The sequence below is a fragment of the Aquila chrysaetos genome, chromosome 16 (assembly GCF_900496995.4).
Source record: "Aquila chrysaetos chrysaetos chromosome 16, bAquChr1.4, whole genome shotgun sequence".
Lineage (NCBI taxonomy): Eukaryota > Metazoa > Chordata > Aves > Accipitriformes > Accipitridae > Aquila > Aquila chrysaetos.
In genome coordinates this window covers 5,110,759-5,125,841 of record NC_044019.1, presented here as the reverse complement: position 1 = coordinate 5,125,841, position 15,083 = coordinate 5,110,759, and the positions used below count along the sequence as shown (strand labels likewise).

The following is a 15,083-nucleotide window of genomic DNA, read 5'->3' as shown; positions in this document are numbered from 1 at the left end:
CTAAGACCCCCCAGTGTCCCTCTAATTCCCTCCCCCAACCCCCCACCCCACAGCATCCCTCCCAAATCCCCCTGCAACATCCCCTCAAACCTCCTCAGCATCCCCTAAACCCATCCAGCACCCCCCAACCCCCCACCCCCCAGTATATGGGGGGAGAAAAGGCACAGGGCGGGGGGGGGGGGGAACTGGAGGAACCCCAGCTTTGCTTTGGGGACAAGGGCGCTGTTTGTGTCCCCCCCTTCTTCCAGACAAAGAAAACCCGAAACAGCCATAGCGCCGAGATAGATCGCACTCTCCCTCAAGCCCGGGCCCCCACCCCGGGATGCTCGGGGCCGCCCCCGCAGCCCTCGCCGCCCGCTCCGAAGGAGGGCGGCAAGCAGGGATGGGGGGCAGGCAGGGACCGAGGGGGGGGGACACAAACAGGGATTGGGGCGGGGAAAGCAGGCAGGGATGGGGGAGAGGCAGGGATGGAGGCGGGGGGGGGTGCAGGTAGGGACCTGGGTGGTGGGAAGGGAGGCAGAGATTGGGGGGGGGGGGTCAGGCAGGGGCTGGGAAGGCAGGGAGCAGGGGGAGGTAGGCAGGGATGGGGAGGGGGAAGACAGCGATGCGGGGGGGGGGGATGCAGGTAGGGATCTGGGGGGGAGAAAAGCAGGCAGGAAGGGAGGGATGGGGGAGGCAGGCAGGGATGGGGGAAAGAGAGACCGGGAAGGGAGACAAGGACCTGTCGGGCTGGGGGGGGGAGGAAGGCAGGAGTGCGGGCGGGGGGGCGACAGATAGGGAGCAGGGGGGAGGATAGCAGGCAGGGAGCGGGGGGAACAGGCAGGGACGGGGGGGGGGTGTGCAGGCAGGGAGCTGCTGGCGGGAGGTGGGAGGCAGGCAGGGGTGGGGGCAGGCGGGCGGGCAGGGCCGCCCCCGGCCCCACGTGGCTCGGGGGACACGCCGGGTTTATAAGGCGTCCCCGGCCACCGCACGGGTGCGGGAGACGGCGGCGGCTCTGGCCGGGAGCGGGATTCGAACCCGCGGTCCTCGGATGCGCCCGGCCAGCCACGGCGGGGCCCCGGCCGGCAGCGGGTCATGGAGCTGCCCACGGAGCTGCCCACGGAGCTGCCCACGGCTGCCGGTACCACCTGGGGCAACGGGACCGCCTGGGCCCCCCTGCCCGGCCACGGGGTCAACGACACGGGGCCGCAGCGGGCCAAGAACGCCACGTCCATCCTCATCGCCATCGTCATCACCGCGCTCTACTCCGTGGTGTGCGTGGTGGGGCTGCTGGGCAACGTCCTGGTCATGTACGGCATCGTCAGGTGAGAGCGGGGTGCCCCGGCGGCACCCCACGCCGGCCTCGGCCCCGGGGAGGGCGTGAAAAGGGCGAGCGAGGGAGCGTGGGGAGGGCTGGGGGTGAGAGGGGAGCGTGCGTGGGGGGTGAGCGTGCACCTTGGGCGAGCGTGCATCAAGTGCGAGACGGCAGCTGGAGCCGGCGTGCACCGGGATGAGTGTGCACCACGTGCGAGACGCGAGATGGCAGGAGAAGCGAGCGTGCCCCAGGACTGGGTGTGCACCGTGTGTGAGGCAGCAGCAGAAGTGAGTGTGCACCAGGGGTAAGGCAGCAGCAGGAGCGAATGCGCACCAGGACCGAGCGTGTGCCGTGTGTGAGACAGCAGGAGAAGCGCGCACCAGGGATGAGTGTGCACTGGGTGTGAAACAGCAACGGGAGCGAGGGTGGGTGTGCACTAGATGCTTGTGAGCAGGTAGCACCGAGATGGGTGTACCCGACGGGTGTGATGTGTGTGTGAACAGCGTGTGTGCAAGCACACACGTGAGTGGGGGGTGACCAGACGCTGTGCGGGAGGAAAAAGCAAAGACTGCGTGTGCACGGAGCAGCACCGGGGTTGCACGGGAGCCGGCGTTTGGGGGAGAAGCTGGGGGGGACATACCCCGACCCCAGCAGCCGCGTGTTCCTCACCCCTGCGTGGGGAGCGGGGGGGAAGAGGAGCCGCAGGGCTGGTCACACTGCGGTTTGGGAGAGGCGAGAGGTGAGCAGGGTGTTTCTTTCCAACAAACAAATGGTAAGAGCTGCCCTGTTCTCAGGGAGGGTCCCGAGCCCACAGCCAGGGGAGAGGGGCTGGTGGGCTCCCACTGGTACCTACCCCACTCCATCCCTGGGACCTGAGATGCACAGAGCACAAATTACCCACCCCAGCCCATTCCCAGCTCCACCGGGAGCTCCTGTTCATGCCGTCGGCACCTCCCGCAGCCGGCTGACTCCTGCTTTTCTCTAACAAAGAGCAGGAGCCCGCATTGCCCAGCCCCAGCTCACACCATGGCCGAGCTGTTCCCTAGCCCCCACAACACAAGGTACCAGCTCCAGCAGCAGACACCCACTCATGTCCCGGGGGACCCCGAACCCCACTTTGACTCCCTCCAGCATTGCAGTGGGAAAGCAGGAGCCAGGGCAGGACCTTGGCTGGCAGAGGCACCTCTGCTGAGGCTTTCCCTGGGCAGGGAGGGGGTCTGCTGGGTCTCTGCACCCCAGGACAAGCCAAGGACCCCAATGCTCCCCTTTTCAGTAGACGGGGCACAGTGAGACGCTGCTGTACCCAGCCCGGCGCTTGTGCCGGGGTGCAAAATTTCCTGCCCATACGAACAGCCCCTTTGTCCGAGATGCTGGTTGATGCTGTCTGGGTAAGATGTGTTGACATGGCCAAGGCTGCTGTTAATACGGGACAATAAAGCCGAGTCTTGCAGACCACAGGACCAACCGCCGGCAACGGGGGCTGGCAGAGCCCTCCATGGCCCCCAGACCCCACTGGCAGCAGAGGCAGGAGCCACGCTCGCCGTCACACCGCTGTCGGCGACGGCACAGAGACTTCGCCACCTCCAGCCTGGCAGGAGGGAGCAGGGGTCTCGCTGGGTGCCTGGGCTTCACAGCACCCCCTCCCACACCGGAGGGGACTTGTCCTGGGGGGCCCAGGATTCATGGGGTTAATCCCCGTTTCCATTGCCCCAGGGAGGGGTTGCTGTAACCCCAGCCGGAGCCAAAACCCTGGGGCCAAACCAGAGCTCGTGGCTGGATTTAGGCAACCCCCCCAAATCCCCATTTTTAATGATTTCCACCCCCACCTCCCCCCAGCACTTTCAGTCCATAGCGATGGTTACAGGAGGTCAGCACAGCCTGGCACTGCCTGCGCACGAAATAAATGCGGTGACTCACCGGGGGGGAAGGAAACCAGCCTGAAACATGTCCCTGAGCCACAACGGACTGCCCATCACCCTTGCGCCTGGCTCCCCGCTCTTTGGGTAGCTCTGCTGTGTATTTTTCAGCACCCGAGAGGGTGGGCGGATGGGTAGCGGGATGGGGGTGTCACTCGCTGACCCTACCCAACGCTGGATGGGATTTTTCATCCACTCGAAGTAGCTTTAAAAATCAACCCTAGACTGAAAAAGGAAATTAAGGTAATTGTTGCAGAGACATACGCCACATACGGTGTCAAGGTGAAGGATGAGTGTTATTAGACCCCCTCCAGCTGGTTCTGCTCTGTGAGAAGAGGGAAGGCATTTTAAAGAGAAAGCTTTAATGTGCAAACAACATCCTCCCTATTTAACTCACTAAGTAACCTAATGTTACCCATGCTTTAGAAAGCCTGACTCTACAGCATCCACAGTTCCCATTGCCGTGGTTTCTAGCCCCCCATTTTCCAACCCACCAGCTGATGCTGGAATTAAACACATCTCCCAAGGAATGAATAAATGCCGTCCTTTGAGTCCCTGGGACAGGAGGGGCTGCGGACACACATGGGGCCCAGCACGTGCCTTTGCCCCTTACGTGGCCGAGCCCACCCGGAGTTTCACAGGGGTTCGTTGGCAGAGTTGCTCCACGTTGGCAGGGTTTAGGTCAGGACTAGGTAGGCTCCACTGGGGAAACCCATGACCATGCAGGATAGGGCTGTGAAACGGGATCAGCTCAGGTTCAGACCTCGCTGCCGGGGAGATGCTGGGCATTTGCCTCGCAGCCCTGGGGACACCTCCCAGTGTCACGTCCCACCGCCCTTAGGGCCCGTGCAGGTGCCCGGGCAGCCTGCAAGCATGGCTGGAGAGCATCCTGCGGGGCTCGGGGACCTCGGGGTCCGTGGGGATGCAGCGCTGAGGATGCCGCAGAGCCCGTGTGTGCCAGGGAGCAGGTACACGCAGAACCCTGGTCCGCAGCCCCCAGCTGAGCTCCCCGAATGGGCACCCGGCACCCCAGAGAGCCGAGCACAGCCGAAACCCAAAGCACTTCTTCTTGCCCAGAGCAGCCGAAAGCCAGCCGTGAGCCCGGAGGGAGCTCAGCCTGCCCAGCACCCTCCGTCAGCAGCTCTGACGGCGACCGGCGCTGCAATTACCACTGCATTGTCAGGAGCTTTTAAAAATACCCCTGGAAGCAATTTGCAGCTGCGAGCTCAGGCTTGCGAGTGCCCACGTCCCCGCAGAGCCCATCAACCCCCCGCCAGCTCCCGCACAGGCTGCAAGGGCATCCCTTTGCTGGGCGCAGGATTTGTTAAGCCAGGCTCTTTAAGGCGGTGGCTTTTAGCAGCTCCAGGAGTTTTGCAAGTGGTTTCTTTCACTTATTTATTTTTGGAGAGGTTTGGAGAGCTATGGGGTCCTTACCTGGGAGTCCAGTTGCTGGCATTGCTGCTGGAATGCAGAGCCACCCTGCGCTCACTCCATCACCTCCAGCCTCATCTCTCCCTCAGCACCTTCCAGATTGTTTCGTTCAAGTGCATAACTTCCCAATCAAGGCACTCACTTAATTGCGATGGGTTTGGCAGCCCGGGGAGCTCCATCAGCAGAAGCGGCCGGTTTGATCTGCTGCGCGTGATAAACCTCTTTCCTGGAGCATCGGCTTCGTTTGCAGCTCAGGGAGTCACCAGGATTGACCCCCCCACACCTGTGCAGTGGGTTTGATTCTCAGCCCAATCCTGGAGGGGGCTGAATCCTGCCCCAAAACCCCAGCTCTGGAGGCTAAATTTTCATCCCCATCATCCCAGTCATCCCAGTCATCCCCATTATGCAGTCATCCCAATCATCCAGTCATCCCAATCATCCCAGTCATCCCCATCGCTGTTTTGCCCTCACCAGCACAGCCCCATCCTGCCTGGGGAGGTGGCTACAGCCCCGGCCCCCCCCCAGCCTTCCCACCCCTGGCACATCTGGCAGGGGGTTGGGGAAGCGCTTACCCAGCACGGCCAAGCACGCCTAGCAGAGCACGGCGTGAATAACTGATTTTTTTTCCACTTTACTCAAAAAGCAGAGATCAAAGAAGTGTGAGTCTACCTGAGAGAACTATTTTTTAATCTAGGTGAGGCAAAACCTGACAATAACACAAATTCTCAGCTTTTTGTTTAACTTGGAATGAAACTTTTCTAAGAAGAGATGCATTTGCAAAAGAGCTTGGAAAATAAAAAGAACTGAGAAGAACTTTTCAAAGAAAAGACATTTTTTATGCCGTATTTAAAATTTTAAAAAGTTCAATTCAAATATTTCCACCCTTGAGCAAGGGGCTGCCATTTGCAGCCAAGGTGAACAAGGAAGGAACACTCTTGGTGCTGGATGCTGGTCCGAGCTGCTATTTTCTCCCAGAGAGAAATGGTTTTTGCAGCCTCCACCTCCCAGTTCTACTGACAGCATAACCCGATGGGTCTCTGTCCCCGCTGGCACACTTTCCTGACCCTGCTGAGATGGAGAAAAGGATAAAGTGAAGGGAATTGATATTACCATTGAGGCCAGGAACCTCTTTCCTACACCAATCCGCTCTCCTGGTCTCCAGCCAGGGCAGCAGAGCAGCAACCATCTGAGATGGGAGCTACTCAATCCCCTCACCCCAATTTACTCCAGGTACCCCGTCACACGATGGGGTTCTTCTATGAGCGGTCCCAATTATCTTTTCATTTGGCAACCAAGGGTTCCCCCCCCATGCACCAGGGCTGAATTCAGCCCCCTCTCCGTGTAGGGCTGAACCCCACCCCGGGGATGTTACGGGCAGGTTTAGCCATGCACAGAGATGCTTGTGTTCAAACTGACACTTTTGTTAATTAGTTAGGGTGCGTCTAAATGAGCTTGGGGCTGCGGAGGATGCTCTGAGCAACGGGAAGGGAGTGCAAGGGAAGGGTTTGAGCTGCTGGCGTAGCCCTGACCTCAGCCTAGCAAACAACCGTAGGGTGCCGCAGAGCCGCCCCGACCCAACCCCAGTGCATTGCCCTTCGGGGACCCCCGAGAGCCCCTTCGGCAGCACGGATGTACATCCATTTCAAACCAACCACGCCATTCAAAGCATCACCTTGAGCAACACCTGCAGGGCTGGATGCTCCAAGGACACACACTCATTCATCCCCGCCAGCCCCAGCGCCCACCAAAACGATGCCTCATCACTTCAGGAAGGGTTTCGGCACTCAGGACCGGGCATTTCTCTTACCGTGATGTGACAAGGACCAGAGCCGGCATGCCAGCCATGGGTGGCTGCAGCCCTTGCCAAATGCCCCGGGGGAAGCGGCACCGTGCCCCCGAGCCACGTGCCGTGGCCGAGGCAGCCAGGCTTCCCCAAAGGCTCTAGAGCTCTAGCCTGGCTAATTGGGCTGCTTCCAGATGGCCTGTTTCCGGGGGTAATCGATCCAATTTCTGCAAGTAAACTCAACAGGGAAGCAAGCTAGATAATCACGATTTACTGGGTAGAAAATCAGATAAAGGAGGTTTCAGGAGGTAAAGGACATTGTGCAACTGATTCAGGGAAATGGAGTAAATCGATTTAATTGGAGAATTGATTTCTCCGCAAATTTCTTCAGATTTCCTTTGAATAAAGGCAACCACGGGAATGAGCGTCACCTCCCCGGTCAGGTAAGGGATAACGGCTTCGGCAGGGTCCAAGCCGTGTTGTGCAGGTGCTCGATAGGGTCCCAGCTCAGCACATGTCAGTGCAACCCTGTGCTCAGGCACCAGGACTTTAACACACGCTAAACCCACGCACAAACACAAGTATTTTCTCAACGTGTTCCCTGGTCCATCTAGAAAGGCGCTGAGCACAGCGGTGCTGCAGAAGGCCACATTACAACCACGTACCTTTGCCCACCAAGGGTGATGGCACTTTGCGAGCAGCCAGAGAAAGCCGGGCTCTGTCCCCTCATCATCATATTGAGTGTGCACACACATACTTGGGCATGGTAAGCCAGCCCTGACCACCTGTAACGGCTCCCTTCTCTGCCACCCCCAGGTACACCAAGATGAAGACGGCCACCAACATCTACATCTTCAACCTGGCCCTGGCAGACGCGCTGGCCACCAGCACGCTGCCCTTCCAGAGCGCCAAGTACTTGATGGAGACCTGGCCCTTCGGGGAGCTGCTCTGCAAAGTCGTGCTCTCCATTGACTACTACAACATGTTCACCAGTATCTTCACGCTCACCATGATGAGCGTGGACCGCTACGTCGCCGTGTGTCACCCGGTCAAGGCCCTGGACTTCCGCACGCCGGCCAAGGCCAAGGTCATCAATGTCTGCATCTGGGTGCTCTCCTCCCTCATCGGGGTGCCCATCATGGCCATGGCAGTCACCAAGTCAAAAGGCAAGTGGCTTCTGGGGAAAGGTCCCCTCCTGTCCCATCTGTCCATCCCGGGGGAGTCCTGGCAAACCCAAGGCACGTGGTCCTGTAGCAGGTTTGAGCTCAGTGATGGGCATCCCTGCATGGGACCATAAGCATGCCCTGCCATGGAAAAACCATCACGGTGTTATTTTCCATCTTGGCTGCTGAGGTTGGAAACTGTCCCAGAAATTGTCCTCCCCCTTCCCCATCTCCAGTCCAACCAGTGCCTCTCCCCAGCTCCTGGGGTGCAAATCAGGTGCCTAAAACCACCCTCACTGGTATTGCAGAGTCCCCAGCTGGCCCACGCTAAGCTCCGCAGCTCCTGCGTGAGGACACCAGCCCTTGGCTGCTAGGAGAGCTCTGGGCACCTTGAGGAGGTGGACAGGTTTCAGTGGAAGGTGACATGGGGACGTGGCCATGATGGGGGTTGGGAGGAGATAGCGTGGGGATGGCCCAGGAGGCTCTGCAGGGAACAAGTGCCTGGGTCACTGCACCCACTACATCCCCTCGGCACCCTGTGGGCAGGGGACTGGTGGCACAAAGCTCCTGGGAAAGAGCTGGCAGGTGGGCACGCATCTCCTTGTGTTTTTAACAAGCGTTCACATGCCTAGCCATGACCCAGCAGAAGGCAGGCAGTATTCATAGCAGACGCTCCACCGGCTCCCTCTTTGATCGTCCTCTCTCCTACAGATGGGGTGGTGCTGTGCACGCTCCAGTTTCCTGATCCCCCCATCTACTGGGACACTGTGACCAAGATCTGCGTCTTCATCTTCGCCTTCATGGTCCCCATCTTGGTCATCACCATCTGCTACGGGCTGATGATCCTTCGACTGAAGAGCGTCCGCCTCCTCTCGGGCTCCAAGGAGAAAGACCGCAACCTGCGGCGCATCACGCGCATGGTGCTGGTGGTGGTGGCAGCCTTCATCATCTGCTGGACGCCCATCCACATCTTCGTCATCGTCTGGACGCTGGTGGACATAGACAAGAAGAACCCCTACGTGGTGGCCAGCCTGCATTTCTGCATCGCCCTGGGTTATACCAACAGCAGCCTCAACCCCGTCCTTTACGCTTTCCTGGATGAAAATTTCAAGAGGTGTTTCCGAGAGTTTTGCCTGCCTTTCCGAGCACGCGTGGACCAGAACAGCTTCTCCCGTGCCAGAAACACCACGCGGGAGCGCATTTCCACCTGCACCCCTTCTGAAGCCCGCAACAAGCCGGCATGACTAGACGTGGGCAGCCTCCAGCGGGGCTGCCGGGGCCACGGAGGGGACGACCTGCGCTCAGAAGTGACCCAGGTCACCACCACGGAGCTCTAGCAGAGTGGTGGCCCGGGCACTGCTCAGTAACACCGCTGGGTTTATGTTCAGACTGACAGCAAGTGACTGCAAAGACTTTTTTCATCCTGGAGAACCAGGGATAGGGGAATCGGGACTCACCAAGCAATGTAGGGAGAGGACCAAAACAAGAGGCACCCTGGGCAGAGCTGCTCTGCTGCTGCTTCCACCGTGGCCGGGGACAGCCGGCAGCTCCATACACCCAACAAGGGCTGTCACCCTCCGACACACGGCTATCGGCAAAGCCTAAGCATCGTGGGACACCATGATTGCAATGACCACGTGCTTCTTCTCCTGCATGGGCCAAGATGGCACCACAGCCCACGGCAGGAGGGGAAACACTCCCGTGGCAAAAGGGAGCTGTGCCGGGGGGTGATGCCACATCATGGGACCTCACTCCATCCCCCTCTGAGCTGTGTCCAAAAAACGGCCAGAGATGGGAAGAGACAACAATACCGCTTCAGAGACAATGCTATCAAAGAGCTCCAGATCCACAGTAAAAATTTTACTGGAGTCCTTCAAACGAGAACTGCCCCGGAGGACAACTTTCTACTGTTAATGTCATTACTGTATTATTTAGAGACCTCTGACTGCAGCCGTAGTCACAGATGTGATGCTGGGAATTCGGATACGGCCAGGGGACGGGTCGGGGGATGAAGCAGGGCACATTCCAATCTCACCCTGTGTCCACGTGGCGATGCCAAATTCCCCTGGCCCAGCATCCATCAGGGTGATGGGGAACCGCTCCTCGCCCATCTGCCTCCAAAGACATTAAACCGGAGAAAGATCTCATTAAGCGAGCAACTGTGGGGACTTGAGGAGTTTCTCACAGTGCTAAAGCAATTAGGATGGACTAACGGGCGGTGCTGCGAGGTCTCTCCCTCCCCTGCCCGTTAGGTGAAGGATGAGCAACAGCACTGCCCAGATTTCCTTTAGCAAAGCCAAAAGGGATAGGATGGGGGTTTTTTTTTAGTAGAAGATGGGAAAAACATCAGCATCATTTCATAATTCCCCAAGCAGGGACAGAGGTTGTGCAAGCACTGAGAGAGGACCCACAGCCTGCGAGAGGCAGAAATTTTGGGATTTCATGCTCAGCCCTCATCTGGATGGAGCAGCCATCCCTCCGAAGAGGCGGCCGAGCTCGAAGGCAGCGCATCCTGCAGGAGCCACCGGCCAGGGACCTCTGGACCACATCATCTGCTGCTAAACAATGACTGATGGGTCCTCCCAGGCTTCCGCTCCCTGAACACCCCCGCCAGCCCCACGCCGGCTGCGAGCAGCATCCGGGAGCCGCGACTTTTCCTTCCTCTCACCTTCCCACTGCCGCGGCTGCAGCCGGGAGGTCAAACGACCTGAGGAGGAGGAGGCTCAGAGGGAGCAGTAATAGCATTTAGTGGACAAATTGATGCAGCTGGAGGAAGCAAGCAAGTGCCCGGGTGCACCTGGGGCTCGTGGGCTGGATGGAGAGTCTGGGTTGTGTCTCTGGTTTTTCCAGTTGCATCAATTTAGCCTAATAAAGGCCATTACCTCTCCTTACCAGCCCAACCTTTCTCCAGAGCCTGTGGAAATTGCAGCCTCCCCTTTAGGAAGGCAGAGCCGACGAGGCAGCCAAAACCAATTTCTTTTTCAAAGGAATCAAATAGGGTGAAATTGCCCATTTGGATCTCAAATGAATTGCCACCAAAGCGTGCAAGCGATCCTCGTCTGCCTGCACCGTGTCCTCCCCCCCTGAGCAAAAGCCCCTTGCTCGGCGTTGCATCAACCTGGACATCTCCAGCTCCCACCCAGGGCTCCTTGGGATCCCTTTGCAGGCACGGAGAGAGTCCTGGACCACTGGCAGAGCCACGCTCTGTCTCCTCATCCCCTGCTGCTGCAAGCCTGGCTGCTCATAGAGCATCGGGTGCAGGAGGGCGAGCAGGTTTGGCTCCAGGGCAGGAATTGGGGGAAAACCCCCAGGGTCCCACGAGGCTGAGCTTTGGCTCCATGCGAAGAGAGACTAAGGTTTCTAAGGTGGTCCTCTGACACCCTTCAGCTCCCCACCTCCACCCACCGTGGGGGCAAAACCCTCAGTACCACGTGGTGGGAAAGGCTCTTGGTTTGGGAGCGAGGTCTTGGCAATGGTGGGATGTCCCAACAGGGCTGGACGTCCCTGCAGGGATGGGATGTCCCACGTTGTAGACCAAGACATCTTGGGTTTCACTCCAGGCTGAAGTATGAAGCTGAATTCTGGCTTGATATCTCAATTTGGGGGGTAACCCCCAAAAATGTGATGACCCAAAAATCATTGAACTTTTAAACCCACCTCAGCCAGTGCCTCAGTGTCCCCTAGAAACACCGACCCTGTAATGAAGTCTGGTAAAGACACGAAGGAGAGCAGCGTTTCCAACCGCAGCAGCTGCCGAGAGCACAGCAAAGAAACTGGGGGACATGGAGGAGGTGAACCCCATCATCCACGGATGGGGCATCTCTGCCCCAGCGCAGCCCCTTTGAGGACACGCCATCGTGTTGGGGGGGACCGAGCCGCAAGTGCCGGGGGCTGCGGGTTGGCTTGGGACTCTGTGGGCTCCCCAAAGCTCAGCCACCCCATTTCCCATCTCCACGGGGCCTTTTTGCCAGCTGCCAAATTCCCATCCCGCTGGGAAATGTGCCTGCGATGGCCTTAAAGCGGGTTAAAAGGCTTCAAGTCATTATTTTTTAAATGCAGCCACGCTTGGGCAGAGCTCAGAGCCCAGGACACAGAGAGGATCGTGGCTTTTCTTAGCTTAGGTTTTGCTGAATAAAAAAAAAAAAAAGAATATTCCTGGGGAAAAGGGGATGCTGATGGCAAACGCCGCACCGGAGCCCTTGCGATGACACTGACCTAGAGCATCACCCGCCTGCCCATTTCAGCAGCATCCCGGCAGGCACCCGAGGGCTGATCCAGCTTCTCCGTGCGATGGCAACCCCCCAAAAACCAGCTCCACCAGCCCCTCGTTTGGGTTGGGAAACGGGGGTCGAATCCTGACCCAGGGAAACACCACCGGGAGCTTATATCTGCCCATGCAGAGCCATGCCGCAGCTGGGATGCTCGGAGGGCTCTCTCTGTATACTTATATATATATATATGTATATCTCTCTGTCTATAGCTGTATGAAATTAAAGTGACCACAGGTCACCCCATCCCGCCCTCACCCCCCCCCCGCTAAAGCAGCCCCCTGCTAGCTGGTGTGTGATGGAGCTCAGGCTCCTGCTGAATCCGCCGGGTCCACAGCACCGGCCGGGACTTTACAAAGTGCTTCAGCCAGTATTTCCAGCTCCAGCCCTCGTGATTTTGGGCTTTTGATGGCATTTCTGTATAGGAACTGTGCTTTCTAAAAAAATAAATAAAATAAAATAAGAGATAACAAGCAGCTTCCAGCTCTCCTTTGACTCAGGCACTGCGAATGAGCTGGGTCCGGCTCAGGGTGGTGTTTTAGGGAGTGGTGGGAGAAGAACTACCTCTAAATTCAAGTTTTAAAAACTCTCCCGTACTGGGAAAAACCCACCTTCATGAAACCCCCAGCCCCTTTAGCTGAGGTTATTTTGCAAGCCCCGGTAACAAAAAGCCTTCGCACCGCACTGGCGGCATTCAAGGCGTCCCTCTGCGGTGGGTCGTCAAGATATAGTTTTATTTTAATAGCCCAGCAGCTCAAACTCAGGTCCAAATTACATTTGTAATTTAAATGCAAATGAGGATTTAGTGAAAACGCAATGGAAAGAGGTGTTTGAGCCTGTAACTCTGCTCTCGCTTAATGAGACTTTGGATTTTACAGTATTTATCACTTTTGCCGTGTAGATTTGTGAAGTATTTTGTGAGTTCCCAAAGAATGGGGAAACCATAAAGAACATGGGGTGGATGCAAAAACCAGATTTCCAGCCTGGATGTGATTTCTAGCAGGGGCATCGCTGCTCCAGCACCCCTCCAAGACCCCTCTCCATCATCCAGCGCCCTCAGAAAACAAATCCAGGCACCGACTCCAGCGATTTCACAGCCCAGTTAAACCAGCAGCCAGCCCAGTGAATAATGCAGTGACGTGTGCCAGCACACGGGAGCTGCCACGCACCTACAAGCTATTTCCAGGGCCCGTCTTTGCAGTCTAATAACACATTTGCTACTGCAGAAAACATTCTTGGGTGTTGGTTTTTTTTTTTAATTAATCCACCAAATAATGAACCCTAATGTAACAGGCTTTATTCTTACACGTGTGATTAATTACAAAGCCGCCTGTTTCTTTGTCTGCACCGCAGGTTTAGGCTGACTTCGTAATTGCATTATTATGCATATGGAAATGAGTAAATCTGGCTTTCCTGGCAAGGACGCGGGTGATATCTCCCACCACCCTTGCTCCGGAGCAGCCTGGGGTGGATTCAGGCTCTCAGCCCTGAAGAGACGCTTCTTGACTTGCAATTCATCATTTAAAAAGAAAAAAAATCACTATGAATAATTACTAAGGCTTTTTTTTTTTTTTTCCCTCCTTTCATAGTTACAAATTCTGCTCAATTTGTGCTATTTTATTCCCTGCACAGGCGAGACTGAGAACACGCAGGGACCGGCCGTGGGGGGGGGGGTTGGTGTCCCGTGGGAGCGCCGGGGCTCTTCCAGGAGCCGAGCTCCCATTCCACAGCTCTGGAGGGATGTCCTGAGCCGGGTGAGAAGTTTTCTCTGCTTTTGGCATGTTGCTAAAGGAGATGAACCAGGACTTCAGCAGTTTTGGGAGGGGGCAGAGAGCTCCACGTGTCGCTATTTCAACCCAATTCCCATCTCCAAGAGACCCAACATGCCTCTCTACCAGGAGCAACCCCAGACCATTGCACACCCCAGTTATACTGGGATATACTGGCCAGGTTCCCAGCCTTAACGACGGGACTCAGGGAGGGGAGACCGCCCCGTGCAATGACCAAACTCTCTTCTTCACTTGCAGATCCATCATTAAAGACCCACACGACCCGCCATACTGCAGCAGGCTGTTTAATTAGCCGGCTCCCAAAGCCCAGGGAAAACCACACGGCCCTGCCAGCAGGCAACTTGGCAATAATTAAAGCTCGTTTCCTCTTTGAGGCAGGAAAAGGAGAACAAGAAATCAACTCAGTATCCCCCAAACCCTCTCGAAGACGCAATTCCCTCCTGGCAGATCCTGCAGGAGCATTGCACAGGTAGATTTTTTTGCACCCAGAAAAGCAACATGTTAAAAAAACAGAAAAAACCCCACCCCACTCATCGCTCAAACAACACAAAACGTGCTTTTATTCCAGAGACAAAAGCGCCTTACAACACCACAGCTCATCCTCCACGGATGCTAAAAGCCCAAATCCCATGGTCCCATCTTTTGTCTGTAAATTAAAACCCTTTTACTCACTTCTAATAGCAACAGATGGGGATCGGGAGTGCGGGATTGGAGCTGCCGATCGGGGACCCCCTAGCAATGAGAAAGGGTCTGGCTGTGCCGGCGGTGGAAAACCTCTGCCGTGTACTGAGGCTGGACCCTGGCACAGCCAGGGATCCCCCCCAAACCCTACCACAGGACCCAAATTCCTCCTCATCATCCCCCAAAATGCCACGACATCTCTCTGCCGGTGCAAAACCTCATTAATGAGATGTTTCCCTTTCCTCAATTAAGCTGTTTTCCTTCGTTCACCCTCTCCCCCCTGCGCGGGGGCTCATCCTTCCCCCAATTTCCAGCAACTTCCCATTGAAGTGTCACTCCGGCTCCCAAGACAACACTGGCTGATTCATCAGCTCTGAATATTTTAAACTCTATTGTTCTCCCCAGCCCTGTTTTCCCCTCTTTCTTGAAAATACCAGCGGGCTCCCTACTCACGAGGGGATGTTTTCCCCTTCCCAGGAGCAGGAGCAGCCCCTTGAGAACGGGTGGATGGGAACAATCCCATCCTATTTGGGAATGACTGGGGTTTTGTTCCCAGCTGTAGGAGATGGAGGAGGGAATTGCATTGAGCTCCTGGCAGGATCTGGCCCTGGGGGAGCACCCAGGATGGTACCACCAGCCCGGTCCTGCTTGTACTGCAAGAAATTGCCCAAACTTGGGGGACGGATGCAAAAACCTGCCCATGCTAAGGGGCCGGGGAGTAACTGGAAGCACTGGGATGGGGGCTCCTAGTTTGCAT

General features: G+C 56.9%; 1 protein-coding gene across 1 annotated transcript; it reads left to right on the top strand.

Annotated features, from left to right (window-relative positions):
- Positions 1-902: 902 nt before the first annotated feature.
- Positions 903-12,331, top strand: OPRD1 (opioid receptor delta 1). Its single transcript, XM_030039814.2, has 3 exons — positions 903-1,304; positions 7,241-7,590; positions 8,299-12,331. The coding sequence occupies exons 1-3, from the start codon at positions 1,075-1,077 to the stop codon at positions 8,829-8,831; spliced, it is 1,113 nt and encodes a 370-aa protein (XP_029895674.1). The 5' UTR covers positions 903-1,074; the 3' UTR covers positions 8,832-12,331.
- The last annotated feature ends 2,752 nt before the right edge of the window (positions 12,332-15,083 follow it).

Bases quoted from the DNA above. Each gene is read 5' to 3' on its own strand.
- OPRD1 (XM_030039814.2), top strand. From the start codon at position 1,075: ATGGAGCTGCCCACGGAGCTGCCCACGGAGCTGCCCACGGCTGCCGGT. The intron at 1,305-7,240 runs GTGAGAGCGGGG...TGCCACCCCCAG, and splicing joins GTCATGTACGGCATCGTCAG to GTACACCAAGATGAAGACGG. The intron at 7,591-8,298 runs GCAAGTGGCTTC...TCTCTCCTACAG, and splicing joins GGCAGTCACCAAGTCAAAAG to ATGGGGTGGTGCTGTGCACG.